General features: G+C 37.7%; 1 protein-coding gene across 1 annotated transcript in view; it reads right to left on the reverse strand.

Annotated features, from left to right (window-relative positions):
• Nucleotides 1-1,541: 1,541 nt before the first annotated feature.
• The window catches only part of LOC107562817 (teneurin-3-like), a gene marked incomplete at its 5' end in the record, with an annotated part of 64,294 nt that continues 39,498 nt past the window's right edge, over nucleotides 1,542-26,337 (reverse strand). Inside the window, 14 exons of the mRNA XM_016247547.1 lie at nucleotides 1,542-2,887; nucleotides 3,577-3,707; nucleotides 3,802-5,413; nucleotides 5,855-6,151; nucleotides 6,834-7,069; nucleotides 7,902-8,077; nucleotides 8,474-9,354; nucleotides 10,198-10,352; nucleotides 11,391-11,623; nucleotides 12,708-12,728; nucleotides 14,259-14,508; nucleotides 21,345-21,488; nucleotides 22,409-22,676; nucleotides 23,551-23,812. Coding sequence (XP_016103033.1) covers nucleotides 2,135-2,887; nucleotides 3,577-3,707; nucleotides 3,802-5,413; nucleotides 5,855-6,151; nucleotides 6,834-7,069; nucleotides 7,902-8,077; nucleotides 8,474-9,354; nucleotides 10,198-10,352; nucleotides 11,391-11,623; nucleotides 12,708-12,728; nucleotides 14,259-14,508; nucleotides 21,345-21,488; nucleotides 22,409-22,676; nucleotides 23,551-23,812 — 5,419 coding nt within the window. The remainder of the gene's footprint in view (nucleotides 2,888-3,576; nucleotides 3,708-3,801; nucleotides 5,414-5,854; nucleotides 6,152-6,833; nucleotides 7,070-7,901; nucleotides 8,078-8,473; nucleotides 9,355-10,197; nucleotides 10,353-11,390; nucleotides 11,624-12,707; nucleotides 12,729-14,258; nucleotides 14,509-21,344; nucleotides 21,489-22,408; nucleotides 22,677-23,550; nucleotides 23,813-26,337) is intronic.

Consider the following 26,337-nt stretch of genomic DNA (forward strand, 5'->3'; position numbering starts at 1 on the left):
ATAAAATACAACTGCAAGCAGCAATTAAGGGGCCAAGCACAACATAGTCAAAATGAGGAACTAAGCATGGCATGGAGCATCAGTCCAAATGCAACAATGAGTAATTAAAGCTTTTAGGATGATTTAAATATAAATACACAAACATACATGTATATATTTTAAAAATATTTACATTTATATTATATATAATATAAATATTTTATAAATAAAACATATTTTTCTAAAATATATACATGCATGTGTGTGATTTTTATATATACATAATAAATAAACAGTGCGCACGCATATGTTCTGTAAACAAAAACTTTTATTTTGGATGTGATTAATGGCTTGACAGCACAATTTTTTTTATATATTGTTAACATCTTAAAAATAAAAACACACATTCCCATAAACCTCATGTATGTATTTACAACCTAAATGAGGAGAGCACTTTTTTCCTGCCTCAATACACCGTCTGTTGCTGTCTGCACATCCAGACACTTCCACTTTGCCTGATCATCAACATTATTACATGTGCAGCTGACCAAGTATTATGTTGACTTGAATGATATCTGCAAGAAGACACTCCCTGTGATATTAGGGAGTGGTGATCATTGTCTGTTAGGATGCACAGTGCATCTAATGAGCAGTCTGAATAAGAAAACATATTTGTTTTATGATCTCAGAATTACCTGCAGTTAAATGCTGCAATTACCACATCATGTATCGATATGGTTTTGTGATGTACCCATGTGTTCATAAACCACTTTTAAAGAGTCTAAGCTAGAATGTTGTTGTAGAAATCACATGGTAGTGGTTTACAGGTTTCAGGGACTCAACAAGCAAATTTTCAGGCTCTGTGAGCCCGACTTTTCTGCCTTTGATCACTCGTTAATTCGATTTTACACAGAGCAATTATAAATTTAAGTTAATATTTAGGGATTACCATTAATCAACCCACTATTGCCAAAGCAGATGAAAGTGAGTTTTACTCGTGACTCATGCAGTTTTGCCTTTGATTAAAATGAATTCACATAACCTCTCACATCTATCATCAGACTGCCACAGTGCCATTCTTAATTCATCAATATATATATATATATATATATATATATATATATAGAAACAGCAGTTTAGCGCTAGTGGACAAAAAGGTTTTGCTGTTGTATTGCCAAGACCATGAAACTAGGCCACAGTGTATCATGTTCTTAGTGAACCTGATTTTAATTTGATCTGTGCTCAAAGCAATACAATCTATAAAAAGAAAAAGGCAATTTTATCATTTATTTCCCTTGGGACCTGTAACCAAATGAGCAAATAATTGCTTTTAATTTAAAAAATATGCAGGTAAACACACATTTACATAAATACAGACATTTACATATTTTCTGTGCTGTGCACAGAAAATATGAATGAAAAAAAAACATTTTATTCATTATATGTACAGTTTATTCAGTCAATGTATGACGTAAAATGGCTGTAAATCAAAGTGTCAAATGTCATTTATAAAACACTGTTTTTGTAACTAAAAGTAGAATCAGACCTAAATAAAAAAAATAACACAATCACCTAAAATCACATTTTAGGGGAGTTTTCATTGCACAACATGATTGCCAACAAATCATTTTTTTCCCCTCTATTATGATATTCATGAAATGTACAGGAAAAAGAGACAAATCTGAATAAATATAAAAATATTACAGTGTATAGCTGGCTACAATAAACCACCTGACATCACGTGGTATTTTTGCAGTGGTACAGTGATATGTATATGTAAACATTTTTCATTTTCCAAAAGGTATGCCATTTTTCTCTTTAGGGACATATTTGAATAGTGCTTGTAAAAATGAATAATAAATAGTTAAAGATATCAACAGCTTTATGAATCTGGCCTGTCTCTTGATGCTGTTAAGTTCATAAATTCATTGTGCTCCACAATTGTAATCTTGTTAAGGCCTTAAATAGGTCTTGAGAATACACAATGTTTCACAACGCACAGCGTTGTTTTAATGCTCTTTTTCCCCCTAGGTAGTACTCTTCTTATTAGACTGAGAGTAGTAGCGTTTTTACAAACTGAGAATGTAATAAACGTGTCCGCTAAACTTTTTCTTCAATTACAAATTGCACAGAGTGGCTAATCATGGTCTGTTCACTACCTTTTGCCAATCTCATTTTGTCTGAGGAACTGAATGTTGCTAACGCTGTCGGCTAGCTCAGGATACTGCTCTACCGACAACACATAGTATCCATCGTAGCCTTGCACTCGTCCGCTGCTGAGAAGCTGCCTCCTCTCTCCCTCAGTCCATAGGCGGGATCCTTCCTCTCCGTTTCGGACCCGCTGCTGCTCCTGTGCCCACGAGATGGCGAGAGCCCTCTGTCGGGCCAGCTCTAAAACACGCACTCGTTCCTCATCCAGAGATGCCCCGTAGCGCACGTGCAGGTTGAGAGCCCCCCTCTGAAACTCCACATCTGCGAAGCGCCGGGTGCGGCCACCTAGCACAGCTGTGGACTGCGACACCGTCACGTTCACCGCGTTCTCAAGTTCTTTCTGTCCGCTAGTAAGCCGCAGCGCTGCCAGGTCTGCTTCAGGAGAATTTATTTTAACAAAGAAGTGCGTGTCTCTGCCATCCACAATAAAGTGCAAGTCTTTCAAGTAAAGTGCGCCATTGAGGATGTTGGCAACCTTGACGCAATCCTCATTAGCCAGGCTTAGTGCGCGAGTTATCACGATACCTTTGTAAAGGGCCAGCATGATCCCGCGACCTATCAATGAATCGCTTGAGGCAAACCACAGCCAGGGTTTATCAGTCCTTTGGCTATGGCCGAACTCAACCTGTGGCAGATCCCCAAATGTTAGAAATGCTTCAGCTTGTCGGATGACGTGCTGCTGGACTGCAAAGCTGGCCTACAAAAGAAAATAATAAACATTTTATAGAAACATGTGGCTATAGTTCCATTCCATGTGGTGAAAAAAATTCTTCAAAGGGATACTACAAGATCTGAAAAATAAGAGATAATACAATTTTTAATTTACATTTATTTTTTGAAAAAAGTATAAAAACAGCTTTTATTATTTTATTATAAATTATTATTATTGTAAAAATCTTGATACTATTATTTGAAGATGTAATGATACAAAAAACTTACTGCCAGGTTAATATAATATAATATAATATATCCAAAACAAATTCCTAATTCTATTCTAGTATTCTCACTCTGTTTGTATTATTATACTCTGTTTTTATAATTATTTTGCATTAGTTTTTATTTTTATTTGAAATATTTAATATAAAGTTTTAGTATTTTTGTCATAGGTTTTTTATGTCTATATAGGTTTTATTATTTTTTATTTAGGTTTTTTATTTATTTTAGTACATCAAGTTAAACTAAACGAAAATGAGAAATGTTGCCTTGGAAACTAGCTGAAATAAAATATATTTATATTTTTTAATTTATTGTATTTCAGTTAACGTTACTTTTATTTAAAGTAATGAAATAATAAAAAGTAATAATTGTTTTAATGGTTTTAGATTTAGTTAACTATAATAACCCTTTATACTAGTACGTGAAGATATTCATCCAAAATAAACTTACTGTCAGGTCGTCCCACACTTGACTTTTGGCCAGTTCATAAGAGGCTTGTGTCATCTCAGAAATGGGGATAGGGAAACCAGGGATACTATTATGGAGATGGAATCCAAATGTGACCAGCCAGCTGTTCACATCTGTAGCAAATATCAATGAATAAATTAGAATTTGCGATTGGGGAAATGTGCAATGTATAGCAGATATATTACTTGCTGTGAATTCATCCCATACCTGTTAAGTAGTCTCTAACTTTCTGCACTTTACTTATTGGGTTGTTGTTTCGGAACATGTAGAGATTGAAAGGGCCTGGGTTCTTGCTGATTTTCTCCCACTGCATGAAGTCAGGTGCAGTCCAGCGACCCGACATGATGTCATAATCCCTCACTCCAAAATGAAGCAGTTTTGTTAGAGGGTCATAAAGTCCTCCATGAAACCCAATCACCAACTGGATGTCAGGATTGGAGTCCGAGCAGACCTCGCCGTAGGCTGTATAATGAACCTGCTTGAGGAGGGTGCCATCACTGGCAAAGATAGCCAGTGGTGTTCCTATGTTATCACAGGCTATGTAGAACTCTGCTCCACTGCTGATCTCCATTGCAAACAAGTGTCCCTGCAGGTCATAGTATAGAGAGGTAATCTGTGAGCTGGAATGGTTGTAGACATGCGTTATCCTGCTTGGGTAGCTCAGGTCAGCATAGAAGAACTGCAGATGTTGTCCCATGCTGGACTTTGCTGAGACTCTTCTTCCCAAACCATCGTAACGGTACTGGACGGACCAGCTGCTGGATTTACTGTAGACATGTTCTAGGTGGCCATTGGAATTGTATTGGAAGATCTCAGAGCCTCTCTGGCGAAGAAACCCATCTTCGTCCAACTCGTACTGCAGATCTCCAAGACGAGTTATACGGTCTCGTAGGTCATAACGGAGGGGCATGATTCGTGCACTGTTTGCTGGACTCAGCAGGTGTATGTTCCCGTTTAAGTCATAGCTGTAGCGCCATGTCATTTTCTCATTGAGGTAGACGGTCTGCAACTGCCCGTCCACGTCATATTCATAACTGTACTTGGTAGCATTAGCAAACGAGCCAATCTTCATCTCCCGCTTGGTTACTCGGCCCATATCATCATACTGGATGGTGATCCAGAAGAGCAGAGCCCGGAAGAGCTCATACTGAATCTCTCGAACCCGACCGTGCCCATCAAAGTGCTTGGTGTAAGTCATGACAGAGGTAGAGATGATCTGGTTGATGTCATAATAGATGACGCCAAATTTGCCGAACTGCTCCACCTTCCCTGAGATGTCATCATACTGATAAAGGTCAATAGGCAGCGGGGTTTCATTGATGACCCCCTGAATACTCGTTACACGCAGACTACTGTCGTAAGCGTAGTCGAAGCGAGCGTTTACCATCCCGTCCTCGCTGAAGCGGTAGATCTGCCGGTCTACCAGTGGGCCGAGCTGCCTGTATCTAATGGTGCATATAAAACCCTCACTCTGCAGATTGACTGTCTTCAGCACACCTGCCGTCTCATCGTAGGTGAAGCTGACGCGAGTGCTGTCGTACAGAACCTCCGAGAGTTTGTTGTGCCAGCGGTACCGGTAAAGGACTCTCCGTCCCGTGCCCAGCTGTGCCACTCTCAGGAGCCTCCCATCCTCACTGTAGTCTACAGCGACAGAAGCATTGCTCTCAGGCATATGGTAAAGGTTGCGGTAGTAAGACACCGAGCGTATGGTCTCCATAGAGTATCGTGCCACACTAGGCATAGTGACAGCAGAAAGGCCTCCCTGAGAGTCACATTCAAAGACATACTGCCGCTGACTCGCCAGTATCAGCACAGTGGACTAGAACAAGAAGAAAACAACTTGCATAAACCAGGGGGAATTAAGATAAACTAATTTTATGTCAAATGTCACACTAGTTGGTTAATCTTATTAGGATACAAAAGTTTTTGCTATATAAAAGGCATAGTTCACCCAAAAATGTAAATTCTTCACCATTTACTGGCCCTCATTTCATTTGTTGACAAACATCTTTTTTCTTTCCTTCTGTAGTGCTCCATGGAAGAAAAAAAATCATGTGTAGGGTGTATAAATGATGACAGAATCTTTGGATTTTTTAGGGTATATTTAGTTCAAAAGTTTGGGTTCAGTAAGATTTTATTTATTTTAAACAATGCATTGAGCAAAAGTGATTTTATTATAGTGATTTTAAAAGTGATTAAAACTATTGATGTCTACAGTATATCGCATACATCACTAAAAGCAATTTCCACTGGCCTGTACCTTCTCTAGATAAGTGTAGCTCCAGGTCTTCCCATCAGGAAATGTTCTGGAAAGCAGGCGGCCTTGTCCATCATACTCCGCCATCTCTGAGACAGAGCCCCAGTGTATGGCACTCAACTGCCCATTGCTATTGCGAGTGAGGTTGACGGGCAGCAGCTTGCTACTTGGCATCCAGAGAGTGGGCTGACCTGCTGTGTCATAACCAATCTTCAGAAGGAATTTACGGTGATCATCATAGATCTTTTCAATCCTCAGCGCTCGGTCATAATCAACAGACAAAATGTTCCGTCCATTTACCTTGAAGTGCAGGCAGAGGAGAGACACAAAATTGGTATGGCAACAGTAAAATGGCAGGCTAGAAATAGGCTAGAAAATTGTCAGACTTTTTCATCTGTTAAGAGTTGCTTTGGTTTCCGTCAGAAAGTTTGACTTGAAACTTGAGTCTCATAATTAGTAGCTCAACTTTATAAAACTAAGTGGTTTAGTGGCACGCTCAAACTATTAAATCATCTTCCAATGTAGGCTACTTCAATTTTAGAATAGATTTTCTCTGTAAAACTGTAATTCTTTTTTTCTACTCCTAGATTAGCCGGGTGGCATCTTCATGACAAATTTACTTAGTAGATTTAATTTGTAAGAATTCACATCTACTGTAAATAAAAAATTATAGCAAGAAAGCTTGCATGATTTTTAAATTGCCTATAATGCCAGGTGCCATTTTTATGCCAAATTTAATTTGCAAGAATGCACATCTACACAAAAAGTATAGCAAGAAATCTTGACTGATTTTTAAATTGCCTATAATGACTGAGGTCAGTTGAACCTGAAGACAGATGTTACGTGCTTTGTGTTACAATATGGCTAATACATTTAAGAACAAAATTGTTCTGTGGTTTCTTTCAACAAGCAGTATATTCAATCTCAGGCTTTAAAACATTTGACAAACCATTGTCCTCTATAAATGGACTTCATTACGTACTCGTAACTTGCGTCCAAACACTGTGACCTTCGTCCTCGTCTGCTCTTTACGAAAGCGCCATTCAACCAAGTTTTGCCCGCTGTCATCGGGTAGGGTCATGTTTCTTCGTGCCAGCGTAGGGGTGGATGCACCAGCCAGAATGTGTGGTTCCGTCTGGTAGTGAGTGTTCATTCCATTGGCATACAGAATCCACAAGGAATGGTCATAACCAATCACATAGTTGTTCTTCAGCTGATCTGCAAAATAAAAAAGACAACATAAAATACAACTGCAAGCAGCAATTAAGGGGCCAAGCACAACATAGTCAAAATGAGGAACTAAGCATGGCATGGAGCATCAGTCCAAATGCAACAATGAGTAATTAAAGCTTTTAGGATGATTTAAAAGTTCAGTTAAAATGTCAATATGCCAAAGTACTGCACAGTATCAGCTTGGCATCATGCCAACAATTTCATTTCAACTTTTTGTTAGCATGGTCTGAAGGTGATCAGAGTCAAATTTGGTGAAAATCGGAGTTTGAGAGTTTGAGTAGGGTTTCAACATAAATCAAAATGGTGGACAGGAAGTTCAGCTGACTATGGTAAAATTGGTATCTATGTTCTCGGCATGACCCAAAAAAATATATTCAGACCAGATTCATTACAATAGGCTAATATGCTGCACTGAATCTAAAGAGACCAGTTTTGTGGCCAAACCATTCAGAAGTTATAAGCAAAAATAGCTAGTTTTCATATCTCCTGACCACTAGGTGGCGCTGAGCCGAAACTGTGCAGGTAGCCTCAGGCCATGGTTATCATAACACACACCAAGCTTGGTCTGAATACGACAAAGCGTTTGGAGAGAAAAAGCCTCATGAGCTTTTCGTTGATTTGTTTGCATGGTTTTCGAGAACGGATGGGTCTATCAAAAATCTTTTGATAGCTTTTTGCCAGGATGGTCTGAAGATGATCTTCTGGTTAGTAGATTTTTCAAATTACTAAAAATTTCGAAAAATCTTGACCCCTAATGACACAGGCAAAAAGGCCAAAATATTTATTAAAAAGAAACCCATCAGAACACAAGGGTTACCTTGGTGTAACATGAGGACTTTTTGAATTGCTGACTGGTTTGTAGTTATGATTGCAGCTTCATCTCGTTCAAAACTTTCTCTTTCTACTGTAGAGACAGTATCCATGTCATAGGCCAGACTGGTCACCACACCAGTAGGAAAAGTTACATTGGTCAGTCGTCCCTCTGTGTCATAGCTGAAAAAGAGAGGGGGGGGTGTTGCATTTAATGCATTCCATATGAATAAGCACTTTTCTACTGTGCTATCTGTTTTAATGTCTAGATTACTTCTGTGTTGGTATGCTGTTCCCTAGAAACGATTCAGGTCCTCTTTCAACATTCTTGGATTTTTCCCAATTCATCATCCACCAGGCAAAAGTCTGACTACTTAGAAAAGTAACAGTACACCTCTCCATAATAACCAGCTTGATTTTAGATATCATTCATGTCTGTAGCACAAATGTTTTTGGGTGAGTGAGTACGAGTCGTCATTTAATACTTGTTCAAATCGCTGATCCTAAATTTGAGCAATAATAGCAATGTTTACCCTGGCAAGCACAGAGTAGCAAGCAGAAACGCTCAAACACTCTTACTCATAGAATGTTGTCCATCCATTGGCATTGGTCTTGGTTGCCAGGAGACCACTGTTGCCATGGTAAGTTAGCAGCACCTGTTCACGCCCCTGTGTGCCAAGGGTCTTCAGCCCACCACTTGAGCCTACAGTTAGCCAAATAACCTGGTTGTCAGGTGCAACGATGCGGACAGGAAGGCGGCTGGCATCCCGGCGAATCCGTAGCGTGTTCCCATAACTGTCAGCCACTGAGGTCAGATCTCCTTCATTGCTATAGCTGAAGTTGTATTTGAAGTCTCCAGTGATCAGGTTGGCTGTGTGCTGGTGTGTGCCATTACTGTCAAACATGTATACTTCCTGCTCCGCGGACGATGCCACTTCATACAAGCCCATGCTGTTAAGTGCAGGCTTGTTTTTTCCAATCACTCGAATGCGAATGTTTCCCAGGTCGGCTACATACAGGGTTCCATCCGGAGCTGCCACGAGAGAGGACGGCCCATTCAGCCGAGCGTCTTTAGCGAAGCCGTCTCCTGTTAGGTAACAATCACAGTTGACGTCGGTCTTGCAGTCGCAATCTGAAGGCGTCCCCGCCAGGTGAGTGATCTCGCCATCTGCTGCCACGCTGCTTATGCGGCTCATCTTCCTCTCGTCTGTCTCCGCGATGTGCAGCACTCCATTGAAGGAGACAGTGATGGCGCTTGGGGATTCCAGATGGGTATGCGTGGCTCGCTGTGTTTCTGTCACCAAGATGTCTGTAGAAGGCATGGGGCAGTGAAGGGGTCTGCCTGCTGCCACACTGACCTGCCCCTCCTCAGTGATCCGCAAAACCACACTGCCATCCAGCACAAACAATGAGTTATCCATCGGACTAACAGCCAGATCTGTTGGCCATTCTAAAGACACCTAAAAGCAGAGAGATAAGACGAAAGGCATTGTACAAAAAGAAATGCAGCTGTTATAGTTTATATAGCTCCACTTCCATTTATAAAGATATTAGTACATTTTCGTTTTTAATCCTACCCGCATACATAATATCTTTTAATATTTCATTAATATTTCAAGCTGTATAAATTATCGATAGATATTTTAACACTTTGCAGCAAAGTTGTATATGTTAACATTAATGCAATAGCTTTAATATTAATATTGAGAAACAACAATTAAATTAATACATTAAAATAAAAAGTTGTATAAATTAACATATTTTATTTATAAATTAATTTTTACCTGGAAAAATAGATTATTTTTAATTATTTAATCGTAACAAACATGAATGAACTATCATCAATAATATATTTATAAAATAATATTAACCAAGCGCAATAAATTACATTATTTGTACTTATTTTGAAATCATTGTTAGTTCATGATATCAATGCATTTGTGTTAACAAAGTTACCTTACTGTAAAGTGTTATACATTTTTTCTTTTTTTGTGAGATTTTTGAGAAAAATATCTCATAATTTGAGATAATCTCATAATTTCTTATAATAAAAAAATCATATTTGCCATAATATAATGTGTATATGAGGGTTTTATTGATTATTGGCCTACTATAGATTTCAGTATCGGTATTTGTATACTAAAAAAAACATAACAGCTAATCACTATGGCACTGTATGGAAGAAAAAAAAAAAAGTGAAATTACATCTGAAATGTGTATCAGGACCAAAACTCATTTAGGTCTCTCCATGAGTCGTGATAAATTACTTGAGTGTGTTGATTTGAGCAATTTTCACTTTTCACCTGATGGACATCCATAACTGAGTCGCAGCTCAGAGGTCGAGCAGAGGCAAGGTCATTGGACCCCAGTAAGGTGGAGATGATGCCATTCTGATCCACCTTCCGGATTACGGTCCCATCCACAAAGTAGATGAGTCCGTTCTTGTCTACAGCGATCCCTGGGGAGAATAGAGGAAGGAACGAAATGTGCAGGTCACACAGCTGTGGTCTTTGCTTGCCTGATCCAGGCAGCGGGTACATGTGTCGTGTTTGGCTTCCCATTATTCAGGTCACTGCAGAAAGCATCGCCCTCAATTATTCACATCTTGTCTCCCACTGCTGAATTATTTCTTAAGGAGAAAGTGGAATAGGATGTATTAGAACATCTCTCCCTCCCTCTAGCATTTCAGCCTGTGTTCACTCTCTCTCACTCCGCCTCAGTCGGTCTGCAAGTCTGCTCAGGGTATTTGACAAAAGCATAGAATGGTAAAGCATCAAACCCACTTTTAAACCCAAATTATGAAAGTGTGGGTTGCTATAGTAACTGCCGCTTGGTAAATGCGTGCCTAGCTGAGTGGTAGCACCGAGAGTTTGTGTGCCTGACAAAAACAGTGAACTGACGTTATGGCAGAAATCTCAGTCCCAACCGAGGAAACTGCATGTATGCATCCATGCCTCTGACTTTTTTATAGTTACGACAGCCAGAATGTAGATATATTACGTACCCATCTACACAGGAAATATGATATCTAATGTATCCATCATTCAGTGCATGCATTCATGTGTGAATGACATTTTATTAAAAAACAATGAAAACATATCTTTTTCTGCATGACGAGATTATATGCTGAAGGTTGTCTATATTCACCAGGCAAGCGTGACGTTTTATAATTTATGTCATGAAGTCATGAATCGTTCAAAGAAGCTTCATCAATCCATTGTGTCTGGCTCAGTCAAATAATTTAATACCTATCCCGGGGCTGTCAGTTCCCATTTCCCTCGTTGACGCGCCAATCAAAAACCTCATTACATAATACAGTGTTAAAAGCTCACAGAGCTTTGGGATGATCTTTCATGCCAATCAAAGTGTGTCATATGCCTCAGAAGATTCATTGTAGCTATTTCAGAAGTTTGAAGAACCCATGTTTCTCAACTCTTTCCTTGAAAAGAATGCATGACCCTTTTGATTGTCAGTTTTAATGATCCTGTAACAATACCTTTGGGTCCTGTGAGGAGAGCCTCAGTGGCTGGTCCTCCATCGCCACACTGAGTTTCATCAAAAGGAAGACAGTGATCTCCTGTTCCCACCACCACCTCCACATTTTGCTGGGGCTCTGAGCTGGCCAGGAGCACCTGCGGGCTGTAGATGCGTCTGGAGTTGGTGTCGGACACATAAAGCTGCCCCGTCATGGGATCCGTTGTCAGGTAGTAGCGGTGAGCGGGATTGTTACTTGGGGAGAGACACATAAACAGTAGGAGTTATGAGTGAAGACATTAGTCTGCTGTCAAGCCGAGTCAGTGCGACTCATAAATTATTGGTTTGACATTGCAATTGGAGATGGCAGATGAAATGAGAGACTGATTAGAATATTAATATCATTAAAGACGTTGAGAGAATCGCAGCATGTTTTTCGCATTATCAAAAGGGTGTGAGCTCCTGACAGATGGAAAGAAGAAAAAAAGAATGTGTGAAAGGGAAGTAAATGTGATGTGACTGGAACGTATTTGCTGTGATGACGACTTCAAGACTGCCAGATCATTTCAATCATTCTTGTTCCCTTGCGGGGAAAGGTTCTCTGCGATGCGGTGATGATATGCATATCTTAATGACTGTCAACAACTGATGGCTTTTCAGAACACTATGCTTATTTGCATTCATTAATTATGTCTCCCAATCAGCCTGCTCCTTTCTGAATGAGTTAGTGTGGCCCCTCCAGACATGCCATTAGTGGTTAAATGACCAGTCCAGTCGAGACTTCGTGCATGATGGTCTGGAGATCTGTGACCTTCTCATATGGGATCAGACCAATCTTTTCACGTATTATCAAAAGCAGTTTTAGGGCTATTCTTGCACACTGAGCTTACTCTATTCGATCGATATCCTGGACTGTTTGGAAACCAATTCACACTCAGAGGTACTGGTCTGTGTAAAATCCAAATGTGAAAATGTGAAACAGTGGTACTTCTTTCAGCTGAAGGTCCAGAGTGTCGGCCACTACACCATAATCCAAAGTCCTCTTACATGGCTTCAGTATATCTTTTAGACAGTCAAAAAATTTGGTGATGTGCTAACATCTCTCATACAATGTGCCTTGACATCTTCTGGGATTAGTAACAAACCTGGGTTAGTTTTCTATAGACACCCTTTGGACATTTCATTCCATAAAAAAAATAATAATAATAATTGCTCAAAGGGGTCACGAGTGATGTTTGTTGATCTGAAAAAAAGTTACCCATCTAAAATTTTGTACATAATACATGCATGTTTTATAAAACAAATCAGCATTGTGTGACATTTACTACACGCAACTTACCTGTGCCTGAAATCCTTATTTCTTTGGGTCGTTTGAAAGAAGGAGGGAAACATATAGTTAGAACATATGGTATAGGTAAAATAGTATACACTTATTCTATTTACTTCCCATAACCCCTTGTCCATCTAGTTCAGGACCCCACTGGTGACTACTGTACTTATTCTCCACCTCTCTTTTTTTTAATGTATTCTAAAATATTTATATTTACCTTTTTATTTCAGTTTTCATTTTAGTTATTTTAGAACTTCAACTTAAGACTGGCCCACACTAAAATATTTTTTTAAATCTTGTCAGATTTTCACAATGTGAGAGATCAAACACAACAATAAAAGAAATCATAGATTTAACAGTTTTGTTCCTATAGTATGTGACGAAGACAGCACACCTTACTAACTGATTCCATTCACAAACAACCAGAGTCCCAGTTATGAACACAAGAAATCTTGCGTGGTCAAACGTGACTTTAGAGTAAACAAATGGTGGATGACGGGCAACAAGAAATGGCGTTAATAGAATTAAAATAGATTTTTTACTGAAAATTGGTGGAAATAAAGAAAAAGGTTGGATGAAGTAGTTTGAACGTGGACTTTACATTACAGTGCGAGCTGGAGGTGATTAATGATTCCGTAAGCTCACTTTCTGATTGGGAATCATTTCGTTCCACGTAACAATATACAGAGTCTGTGCGCATTTGTCCTCGGGGATCCCCCCACTCAACAGGATTTCTGATAGCCTATATTCAACATGTTGCATATTTACGATTTGAGATTGGTGCAGCCACGACGTTCAATTCAATCACTCTTAACAGACCACAGGAAAATCATATAAGATAATCTGTACAACCATTAAGTTCTACATGTATGTAAGGACTTTACCTAGGATTGTCGAAAGTGAATAATTCGGCCCTAAATCGGCCAATTTATCTTGTAGTATATGCCCCACTTTTGTTACTGGGGAAACTTTTTTTTCTTCTACTCATATTTATATTTTATTTGATTTCAGCTTTACTTCAATTAATGAAAAGTATTTTTAATAACAAAAACAATACTGATTCTTAACACTGTATGTGGCAACGTGTTGAAATAAAATTATATTATATTCTAAAATTCAAAAGTAGATCCAAAGTAGATTTGAAATAAAACAACTTCGTTGACAGAGTTTACTTTCCAACAGGCTAAAACACAACACTCTATCAGCACACTAAAATCTAAACGTCTCTAAATTCATCCCCTTTCAACCACTGCTTCTACTGTTATCAAAGCACTGCTTACAAATTCACAGCATTCAACAATAACTTTCAAGACAATTACTGTCGGACTTTAAAAATTGCCTGCTGTGAGAATTGGTGCCACTATTATGCAAAATCTGAAGGCCTTCGTTTTGTGAGGACTATTTTTTGTGGATTAAAAACAGTTACGCTTTCAAATGTTTTGCAGAGAGACTGTCTAGATGCTGCCTCTCAACATGCTGCGATTTGTCACAAAATGTCTCCTGTAGTATTCTGCTAGATTTCCTTGCTGCTGAATCACCCATCCAGTTGTGCTCACTCACCTGAGCTCCATGACACTGGTGACATTGCCTGATGGATAGATGCGTCTGATGTAATTGAAGTCGCCAACATACAGGCTCCCATCAATGCCCCATGCAAGAGCAACAGGAGCCAGCAGTTTGTTTCCCTCCGCCTGCCCATTACAGCTTGGGCAGGAGATGCTTCTGCGTCTGCCATTCCCCATTATGGTGCTGATGATGGGAGGAAGCTGGGAGAGGAAGACATTCTCACCATTTCCCTTATACAGGATCCCTGAGACACCAGAGAGAGTGGGAGGGAAAAAGTAGTAGTTTAAAAAATATATATACATAAACCAGAATCACATAGACCCAGGAAAAGAATATTATTATTATTACTACTACTACTACTACTACTACTACTAATAATAATAATAATAAAATAAAAATTCAATAGCAAAAAAAAAAAAAAATTTGATAAACTTGATTAATTTGTTTTATACAGACAAGCAGATAAATGCTATTATTATCTGACTTCACAACCTCAAATGCTCTTGTAATCTATACGAGGGATGAAAAAAAAAGAGTAAACTGTTTTTGTTTTTTTTTGCCTGTAATGGAAAGGCCTGAGCATATAACTCAACTATAGATGAAAGTTCCTACCCTGGACATCACTATGAAAAGGGGGCACTTAGCGCTGTGATCCTCCCGAACTTCCGTTAGAAACTCCATTAATGTGGACATTGAAGTAGCACTTTGATGAGGAAGCTCCAAAAAGAATTAAGCTGCTAAAGACATCAGAGCTACCATAATGAACATTTTCATTAATATTGATGATTCAACTTCAACTTTTGAAATAAATTGAGCACTTCTTGAGCAGTCTAGTTTTAAGCAGAATTACTTCTTTTTTTTATTTGATGTTAGTCTTTATTTCGGTTTTGCATTATTTTCCTTTCAATGCGATTTAGTACATGTAAATGAAAATGAGCAGAAGGATAAATAAATTGCATTTGCATGATAAGAGCTATGCTATAATTTGTGTCAAATCACTAAAAATGTTATTAAAAATATACATTTTCTACATTTTATAAATCTACTTATCAGTCATTTTCTTAATTTTAGCACATACAGTACATGTATTTGTCTGATTATTTCTCACTTTAATTTTCAACAACTGAAATATATTTTACAACATGTTCAGAGAAAAGCTTATGCCACACAATAGCATTTTTGATGGCAAAACTATGATTTAATTTTTTTAAGGATTTTGTGGTGTTTGTGCTGTTGAATCAGATAGAATTGGTCTCAAATGTGCAATATCCAAAAAAAAAGAATACGGTCCTCAGGCATTAAATGTACCAACCGGAGACATTTCGATCACCTGAGAGGTGATTGTCTACACAGCTGTGTGCTTTATTTTCCAGTCCCTATAGATCTCAGCTTCTAAAACCTTTGATCGTTTCAATCATTTTAACACCCTTTTCAGTCCAAGACTGAGCGAGGAGCTTGGGTCATTACAGATAAATATTTCAGTCCTGTGAAAATTTAACTTGTTTCTTTTTGGGGTTGGCTTCAAAGAGGAACTTCAAAGGGAAGTGTCATGCCCAGGGCCATAAATTATTCATACTGAGCAACATGTTAAGACTTTCAACACTTGCTTTGGCCTATTAATCACATCAGTAACACGGCACTGAACTACACTCCCATTGGCTGGCCACTACATCTCAAGTTCAGTAACTAGCTACCTCAGTGGCTACACACAATCACCTTTGCTTTGTAATTGGTTCAGAGGCCGCATTTCATTAAAACTATAGGAGTCTGAAACTGTGCAGTTTCAAATGTTTTGTCAAGGCTACAGATCTTCAACCGTTTCTTTGAGATTTATTATTATTGGTGTTATTATTATATTATGTATTTTTTCTTATTTTGTGCAAGTAAACAAGACAAACCAAAGTGTCAGAAGCAGAGCAGAGAGACTCTTTTGACTGTCTTCTAATGGAGGGTGGTCTACTCCGATCATGGAAATACAGAAAATAGATAACACTGTATTCGAATAGTTGATCCAAAGACTAACAAGTTGACTAGTTAATATTTTTTTTTCCAGATAATTCTGATATTTTTAGCAGAGGTGCTTTAATTAGCATACATTCAGCATAGTGTGCTTTAGCAGTTAGTCAAGTCAGTCAAATTTATTTGTCTAGTGCTTTACATTCATACTTTTATGTAAAGAATTCCTTAACATAGAGCAGTTTTAGGGCTGGGCAATGTGATGATATATAACAATGGTATAAATGATCTCTGCATTTAGATCTAGCCATATAGATCTCTCTCCCACCTTCAATACCACGACTGAGGTGCCCTTGAGCAAGGCACCGAACCCCCAACTGCTCCCCGGGCGCCGCAGCATAAATGGCTGCCCACTGCTCCGGGTGTGTGTTCACAGTGTGTGTTCACTGCTGTGTGTGTGCACTTTGGATGGGTTAAATGCAGAGCACTAGTTCCTAGTATGGGTCACCATACTTGGCCACATGTCACTTTCACTTCACTTCACTTATATTGTATTTATTTTGTGTAGCAGATATACAGTATATGTGCCTTAGTGGCACGACTGAGTGAATGTAACTAAAGTCACAAAACTGAAGTAATGTCTGTTGATTTCACTGAAAGACCGAGTTATGACAATTTGATTAAAGGGGTCATATGATGCGATTTCAATTTTTACTTTCTCTTTGGAGTGTTACAAGCTCTTGGTGCATAAAGAAGATCTGTAAAGTTGCAAACACTAAAGTCTCAAAACCAAAGAGATATTCTTTATAAAAGTTAAGAGTTAACCACGCCTACCTGAAACGGCTCGTTCTAACACGCCCCCACATACAGTACCTACGTCACGATCTGGGAAGATAAAAAAAGGAACGTTTAGACAGTAAAACCTTTTGGGAAAAGTTGCATCTTCAGCTACATCCTATTTTAAAGCACCAGCCATTAAAAAAACAGTCATATACATTCAGACAGAAATCTGTAGCTGTTACATCGCATCTTGGCATGTCATGCTAAAAAAAAGTCTTTAAAAAACATTTCAAAACCTTATCATTCTGTTCCACTCAGTTGCATTCTGTATAGCTGGTTTTGGAACTAAAAAAAAAGTGTCCTACGTAAACACAGCCAAAGAAATGTGAACCTAAAAAAATATTCTAATTATACAGGCCAACTAGATGATTTTCAAAATATGTAGATTTGCATATCACTAGTCGCCCATCCTGAATGCACTGTGTCACTGACGAGACAAATCAAGGGCATCCAGTGCCAAGTCTCATCGGGCATTACTCTTTAGTGTGATGACTGTCACTTTAGCAGCAAGTGTGGTAAACTGTCATTGGCTGAAATCAACTGTTAATTCACAGAGTGTTTAAATAACCCAAAACCCTCTGCAATTCTGAACTGCATGCGATTCATGGCTAATGTCAGCTAAGCAGGGTGCATAGCAATTTGTTCCTGCTTGATTAAGCCTTGCCATTGATTAATTGATTGAGAGGAGGACTGGAATGAAGACAAAGTCGGAGGGGATCTTGAGAACACCCAGCCCAATAGAAGTTGCTGTTCTCATTCAGAGGTCTACAATGTACCATTAAGTAAGAAGAATTGGTCTGGGTGGCTGCTTTTAAGTGTGACTCAACAAAGCCACTGACCTTGACAGCAAGACAAACCAGTGACACTTCTCACTTACTCAAACTGTGATTGATGCATTGCATTGCCCTGATCTCATTATGCAGGGCGCACACTACTTATGGACAACTGTTCAAATACAAGGAAGAAAATAATGAACTACTATATCTACAAAGATTTGACTGTAAAACCCTACAAAACCCTAAGCAACCAGATTAACATTAACAATAACTCATATATTGATTGGAATAATCAACATCGCTGTCATGAAGGCATTGTGGGTGGTTGCCAGGATATTGCTATGGAGTTACTAAGATGTTCTGGATGGTTTCTTACTAATAACATCCAATGTCTTTTTGATACTTTATTCCCTAGATTTAATTTTCTTTCTTTTCATCATTCTGAAGTAACAATAAAACTAATTGCTTAGAAAAGTAATTACAGAAATGTCCTCAAGCCACAATATATATCCATAGCACAAACTGTGTGCAAGCATTGCAAGAACCACAAATTACATGCAGCGTCACAAAATAATTAAATTTAATGTGCATGTTTTTCATTAGTGTTTGTCATTACCATGCAGCGTGGATGCTGTAAATCGTGGCCTGATTAACTTGTGACTTTATGGCTAGACCTTTAGGTGAAAAGCAGTCGATTTGTTTTGGCCACTCTCAGCTACTTGTTAATATCTATGAAGTACAACAAACTCTATAAATGGAAATTTCATTCAATGTCATCTACAGTAATGCAATGCTTATGCTTATTGATTATTCACTGAGCAAACATGCTGATCAAATAGCAATGGGATAAATAAAACTATTTTGTAAATGTCAAGCAAACAAGCTGAATATCAAATATTCTAGGTGTTCTGCAGCATTCATAGACGCTTCAGGCTAAGCAGCATACCATATCAAAAAGTTTAAGGATTGACACCTATAGTGGGGTCCAAAGGTTTGAGACAACACTGAACTCCCCCCCCCCCCCCATTCTAACATTTAAAATGTCATAAAACAAATAATAATTTCTTCAATATTTCTAGAGAACAAATAAAATGAGAAAATTATTTAATTAGTGATCTAGAAATAGTTAAATATCTTTAACATTTGCAATGAAGTTAAGACAAAAAAGAATAATCACTAAAGTCACTAATCACATAAGCAACTCAGTAACACTGTTGATGTGAACTTTGTATTGATGGTTAGTTATTCTTGATTTGTTAAAAAAAGTACAATATGCTCTTTGGCTCATTCTCAAATCATGCTGCAGAAAATGATCATCAGCTCTTACACAAACATGTGGAATTCGTGCTGCTTGAGTACTGCTCTCAAAAGGACAAACACAATACTTTTCTGAAATTTGACAAAAATGTTTCAGTTCAGCCTTTTCATTTCATCTGGTGTGCTGATAACTTTTATAATACATTTGTTTGCATTCCATTAGAAAAATGCAAAATAGAAGCATTTGTGTATTAGCTTTTTGGACGATATGTTAAATATTGAAGATAAAGACTAAAATCACCAAGAGCATGGTTGTGTCATAAGGCAAAGCTCAGCAATGGGATGTAGCTCTTGCTCAAACACAAACACATATGCCCAGGCACACATTTTGCACAGCCGCTGACTGCTGATCAGACCTGTAAGCCATAGATATGAGAGGCTCTGCATTATCAATCAGTAAGACAAATGGAACTGTCAAAGAGAATATCTCCCTTTGGCAAATTGATTACATTTGTGACATGTTCTTCAGGACAAAATGATTTCCCATCTCTATCACTTCCCATGCATTGCTTCTGATGCACAAAAATGCACTAATCGAAAAGATTGTAAAGGTGACATGCCCAAATGTGCAAAGCTTTCATCTAATTTATAAAACTCAGATTAAACAGGTTGAGCCAGATTAATGTCTTAAGCTCTTTTAAGAGCTATTCTTCTCAGAGTAAATTTATAAATCGATGCCTAAGAAGATTATGAGCATGTAGATAAATAATGAGTAACCCCATGTAAAACTCACCTAACCAGAAACCTGACGACAGAGTTATGAGAAGAACAGACGATCATGTTATGGATTTGTATATTTAACAGAGCTTAGAGCACTAGGACATATGCTCTATGCCTCAGTGCTTTCCATCAGAATATGCAGTTCCCGGGCTTTTTGTTCCATCGCTTTCAACTGTGTCTGTGAGGTTTTTGACAGATTTAGTTCACAAAAACAGTAAAAATAATGCAGTTGATCTTCAATTCAAAGTCTATGAACTTCAGCAGCTAGCAATAAAAATTAAAATCTAAGTTGAATAAAAATATTTATATCCCTAAATATTTACCATAACAAATAAATAAAAATATGCCATGATATCATCTACATGCATTGAAAATAATTATAAAAAAGGCAGTCAGAATAAAGTGATATGATGCACCCATACTGGATTTGGCAAATCAATTCAATTAACTAATCAGTAGTACTGTAACTTTGAAATGATCAAATTCGAACACCAAAACATTTCTATAATAATGGCCTAATCTAAATAAGATGATGTAAGCTATCTCTATATCTTCGAAAATCTTTGGTTTAATCCACTCTGGCGCTTGAAGTGTAAAATGAGATTTTAAGACTTATTGGCAGAAACAGTGCTTAAACCAGATAAACTGTCTAGAGGTGCAAAAATAAGGGTTGAGCAGACGGCCATGACCATTTGTTCGGCAGGTCGTCGGATTAAAGGATGTGGAAATCCCAAGGCCAACTGGGCATTTAGCCAGCAATCAGAAAGAGGCTTAAATCTTTGGTTCAGGCAAGGAACAATCAGATGTTGTCACACTAACTAACTCTAGAGAAACTACCTGAGACAACTGCACCTGAAAAGTGTCAGTCTAATCTTGTGTTTTAATTTAGGGCATCAGAATGTGCTGCAGAGCCGACTTCTTTTCCCAAAATGCACCATTAAATACGACTGCTGGGCCCAGTTCAAACTGTGCACACATCGTCATTTACCAAGAATAAAAAGATGCCATTATGTGTGTGAATATGGAGATTTAAGCTGACAGAATGAGCTTCCCTGTCACCCTGTTTCATTATGAAGACAAAGGAACAAGGAATGACTTGTGGAATAATGCCACATTTCCATATTCACGCTTGTGTTTTAATGGGACTTTTATTGAATTAAGCTATAAGTATGCACTCTGCGCCTGAAAACTGGATAAAGTTCATTCAGCCAAATCATGTCCCCCATAATGTTGGAGTGCACAGCTCTGACTTGGCACGCAGTGTTAATGATTCCGATTTAATCTGTCATCACTGTGAGCGATTAGCCCTTTCAAACTCTGCTTTATTATGTGCAAATGAGGCAATGAACCATATTTAATGTTAAGATGAATATTTATGACAATGAGTCCAGGTGGAGGCACTGACCCCTGAATTGGTGAGGGGACATTTCCCGTGAGGTGGTTCTGGTGGGGTTTAATAAGCGATTCCTACCGTTTGGCACATCCAAGATGTGATGCTTATCCAGGGTCCATCCGCCCATGTTAGAGGCCTCCAGCTCATATCCTTGCAGCGTGGCTGTCCGCTTTTCCCACAGGATCACATTCAGGCATGATTCATACTCAAAGCCCACGGATACTACAGTATAGAGGGGGAAACAGGGCAAAGGGTATCTATTATCCTTAAATGTTTTTCTACCTAATTTGATATAGGTTTCATGTTTAAATTGTTCAATTAAAGCAAATATTTTCAGGATACTTTAACATGCAAATATTTTAAGAATATATCATTTTAAGCATTTAAACATTGTTTATTCTATAGGTGAATCACTTGTGTATTGAATGTAATACCTGCAAAATATACAATTTACTGTTTATGCCCATGGAAAACTGGTGCAGTAACTATTTTAGAGCAGCTACAACCTTGTTAGGGAAAAATGCTTCTGCAGATAGCATGATTATAACAAGTCCAGTCATAGCAACATTTTCCAAATGGGCCTGTGACCTTCTGAAAGCTGATGTTTCTCAGTGCGCTTCATTTGCAGACTAATTATACATGCAAAGAGCAGTCAGCAGTATATAGATGGGACCTGAAAAATGCAGCTGCTTATCCCTTTTATTTATTGCTAGAACACAACCCAGTGTCAGTTTAGCAAAAGATGGTTAGGATAACAATTAAGCATATGCTGCATATTCAACCAAATGAGATTGGCTTTTGAACTATGTGTATTTTCAGCAAGGTTTAAATCATACATTTTGTGCCGGAATTAAAATGAAACCATATTATTGTCCTGTATTCTCTGTCCTAAATCCCTTTAACAACCATTAGTTTAGGGTTCAGAGAATATTAAGTTCAACCTTCTGGTCTGTTTAATAATAAGCCCTCTTCTCCTAATCAGTTTGACTTGTACTATCAGTTTATAGGGAGATTCATCCACTGAAATATCTGGGTGAAAAAAGATTAATTTGCTCCTGGTTTAAATCAGTCCAAGGTAATAATATATTCATACACAGAGGGCTTTATATAGAGCTATTTCCTCCCATTGTTCCACTACTCACCTACGGCCTCTGCGAGTCCATAGACTCTCTGGCTGTACGCATCTGTCTTGTCCCAGATAAAGCTGTAAGAGAGCCGGGGTGAAGCTGGGAACTGCTTCTGAAACATTCTGCCCTCCACAGCCACCATGAGGTGGACCCGAGCCAAGCCGAAGGGCACACTGGACTGGGTCAAAATGACCTTCAGAACAGGTTTGTAGGCTGAAGCACGTGAGCTCAAGTAAATCAAGTCTAAATCACTCCCAGGAATGGCCGTGTGCTCATGAAGAACCTGTGATTAAAAATATGCACAAGAGTGGAAATTAATTGCCTGTAGTGTAAATTTCCTTGTGGCTTATTATCATTTTTATTAAAATTCTCAGGTATTTAAAACAAAATGCACTGCTTCGTAATTCATTAAGCACTATGAATTAATCCTTCTCTTTCTCTGGAGTGGATGTATACTACCATTCAAACGTTTGGTGTCAGTAAGAATTGTTTTTTGAAAATATTTATACTTTTATTCAGCAAGGTTGAGTTTTTAGTATAATTGTATTTTAGATCAAATAAAGGCAGCCTTGGTGAGCATAAGAGACTTATTTTAGAAATATAAAAAAATCTTGCTGACCCTAAACCTTTGAATGGTAGTGTATGGCAACCCTGATGTCAATAGTTTGAAAAACATAAAAAAATAAAATGAAGATACTTTATACACATTCAGGCTGAGGCTTTTTAAACGGTTAAAAAAACAAAACAAGCAATTTTCAAGCAGCATCATACGAACATCTTCAGAATGACAGTCATATGAAGTAATAAATAATGTACCACAAAAATATCTTCTTTAATTATGTCTGATCCCTGCTGACTTCCACTTATAGCCTAAAAGTGATTTATGATACAAGTGTAAAATGTGACATGATATAGTACGCCACTGTCATCATGAATTCAGAAGCAATATCTGCGTGGTGGTCTTTTAAGAATATCTGGTTGTCCTCACCGTACAGTATGTTCTGTAAGTAAAAATCACCTGGTTCTCTTATATATTGTAGTCTCATTAAATCATACAGCTCAGATGAGCTTGAGGCACATAGTCAAATTTATTTTGTTTTTAAGGAAAAATGAACCGAGACTCATTTTACTCCCAGATGTGATGCGGTACGACTCACCTGTGTCTCAGGAATGATGGGGCTGGCCTCGGGGCTGGAGCGGTAGAAGGTGGAGAGTGGTGACACTGTGATTCGGGGCGAGGGTCTATCAAGGCCACTAAATTCACAGGTTGGCGTGTCTCTTTCTTCTTTTCTCATCACCAGTGTGTCCATCACATGGAAAACTCTCCATGACAACCACACCGTGCGATACACAGCAGAGTATGGAGCACGCACGAAACGCAATGTCAGTGCTGTGCCTCCGTTCACCAATAAATCAAACCTGCAGGTGGATAAAAACACAGTCTTCAGAACAGTGCTCATGCATGCTTGACAAATAAATTGGACTCTCGTGTGAAAGTACTATGGAGGTACCATGATACAGTGAAGTCGTTAAAAATAATATTAATAATATGGTATTGCTACAGTTCATGTCCAGAAATATTGTATTCCCATGGTTCATGTCATTATCATTATTAACCATGTTAATATAAGACATTGTAATTTTGTATAATGTATAAAGGAATGTATAAAATAAAAAAAAAATATGTAGTGTTATGTAATATACACTGCTATTTTTTTTAAGAAATCTATACTTTTATTCAGCAAGGATGCATTAAATTGATAAAAAGTGACAGTGAAGACATTTATAATGTTACAAAAGATTTATATTTGAAATATATGCTGTTCTTGTGAACTTTCTAAACATATAAGAATCCTGAAAAAGTATCATTGTTTTTCATGAACACATTAAGCACCACAACTGTTTTCAACATTGATAATAATAAGTTTCTTAAGCAGCAAATCAGCATATCAGAATGATTTCTGAAGGATCATGTGACACTGAAGACTGAAGTAATGGTTGCTAAAAATTCAGCTTTGTCATCACAGAAATAAATTACATTTTAAAATACATAACATAAACATTAACATTTAAATTGCAATAATATTTCACAACATTACTATTTTGCTGTATTTGTTTGATCAAATACAGAACGTAGCCTTGGTGAGTAAACAAGACTTATTTCAAAAACATTAAAACATCTCCAAACTTTTGAACAGTAGTGTATATTTACATAATAATTCGCTATTTTTATGAAAGATATAGTTTGTGCCAGAATCTCTCATTGTTTTTGTGGGGGAAGAGGGCATATGAAGGCTAAGCGTGATTCATCATTTCCTGTTATCAAACTCATAAGCACATGGGTCCTCTCCAAATTACATGGTTTGTTAGCCTCATCAAAGCACTTAGTTATAGATGTCTTCCACGTTTCATATCTTCCTCTAAAAATGTATCTGTTTCATATATCCAATGAAAATAACAGCTAAATAACATGGCACACTTCACTGTCTTTTATCAGTAGTTCGCTGGCACACTTAAGATGTTCTATTAGTTGATGAGAGTAGGGGTAGAGATGTGATGTAACTTTCTTACGTTTGAGGGATTTGGATGAGAGATCTGGAGGTAGCAGTTAGAGCAGGACCTATTTTAATTAGCATGGTATAGCGAGGAGGTAGGCGCAGATATGGAAATGAAGGGGCGTCTCTTTGAAGTCGTGCTTTATATGAGCTGTTGACTCCCCTGCCCGGAAGGGGAGAGATGAACGGTGCGGTGACTTTACACACAAACATACACATCCATGCAGTGCCACTGCCTTGAAATTCTCCCTAACTGCTCCTGTCCCTTTTTACAATCATGGCTGGGCCACTGTTCCAGGCCATCGGCCTTTAAAGCTGTCTCTTTGCCTCTTTTTCCCCTTGGACACGCTTGCTAACCAAAAGCAGACACCAGCACTGAACAAGCATGATTATCTGAAGCCCGTTCCCCTGTGTGCAGGTTTTTAGGAGGGATCTGGATATAACGGATAATCCCCAACATCAGTCTTCCTTCTTTAGAGATAAAGATCCATCCCTTGAGTATTTTTTTCTTTCATTAAACTCTATTGAAGAGAAAATAAAGTTTTTAATGCATTACGGTAATGCATTGGTCATGCCTCAGTTAAAGGCATATGGTCGCCACACATACACATGCAAACTCCCACACATGTGACCCTTGAGTAGATGACTCACATTAAGTGCTGATCTGAGTGATTCTTGATAATGATGGATAATGACTAAAGGGATTATTATAAAGGTACAAGAAGGTCAGATAGCCCCAGAATCAGCTCAGAACTGAAAGTCAGACTGCTTTAATGTTGTATAACTAGAGTTAAAATGGGGCTTGAAAGGTAACATTTTCATCTTTTTACTGTATGTGTGTGGAGATCTGATTTTTGCACTGCTTTATGGGTTTAAATCAGTCTTATGTCCTTCACTGACTTCATTTAATTGGTCAGAATAAATTACTTAATTACCATTAATAAATTAATAAATTAAAAGTGAATAAATTACCATCTGATTCATGTAAATCATTATTTGTCAGACTCAAAATTACTGCTGGTTTAATGCGTTATTATTATATATGTGTGAGTGTGTGTGTGTGTGTATGTGTGTGTGTAGGCAATTTTTTTTTTATAAATGTCAATTAAAATATGTATATTGTATTCAATTTTATTAAATTAATAAAAATAATTATTAATTATAAATGTTTAAACTATAAATACATTTAAATTCTAAATACATTTAATTTATATAATCAATTTAAATGATACATTATGTAAATATTATGTATTATATACAGTATATAAAGTATTGTACATTTATTATAATTTGAATAATTTGTATACCTATAAGTATAATTTGTGGAGATTTTGTGTGTTATGCAAAAAACAATCTATGCAAATGTGATCTGTAAATTGAAATTTTGGG

The sequence above is a fragment of the Sinocyclocheilus grahami genome, unplaced genomic scaffold (genome assembly GCF_001515645.1).
Source record: "Sinocyclocheilus grahami isolate Dianchi unplaced genomic scaffold, SAMN03320097.WGS_v1.1 scaffold842.1, whole genome shotgun sequence".
In the NCBI taxonomy this organism is placed as follows: Eukaryota; Metazoa; Chordata; class Actinopteri; order Cypriniformes; family Cyprinidae; genus Sinocyclocheilus; species Sinocyclocheilus grahami.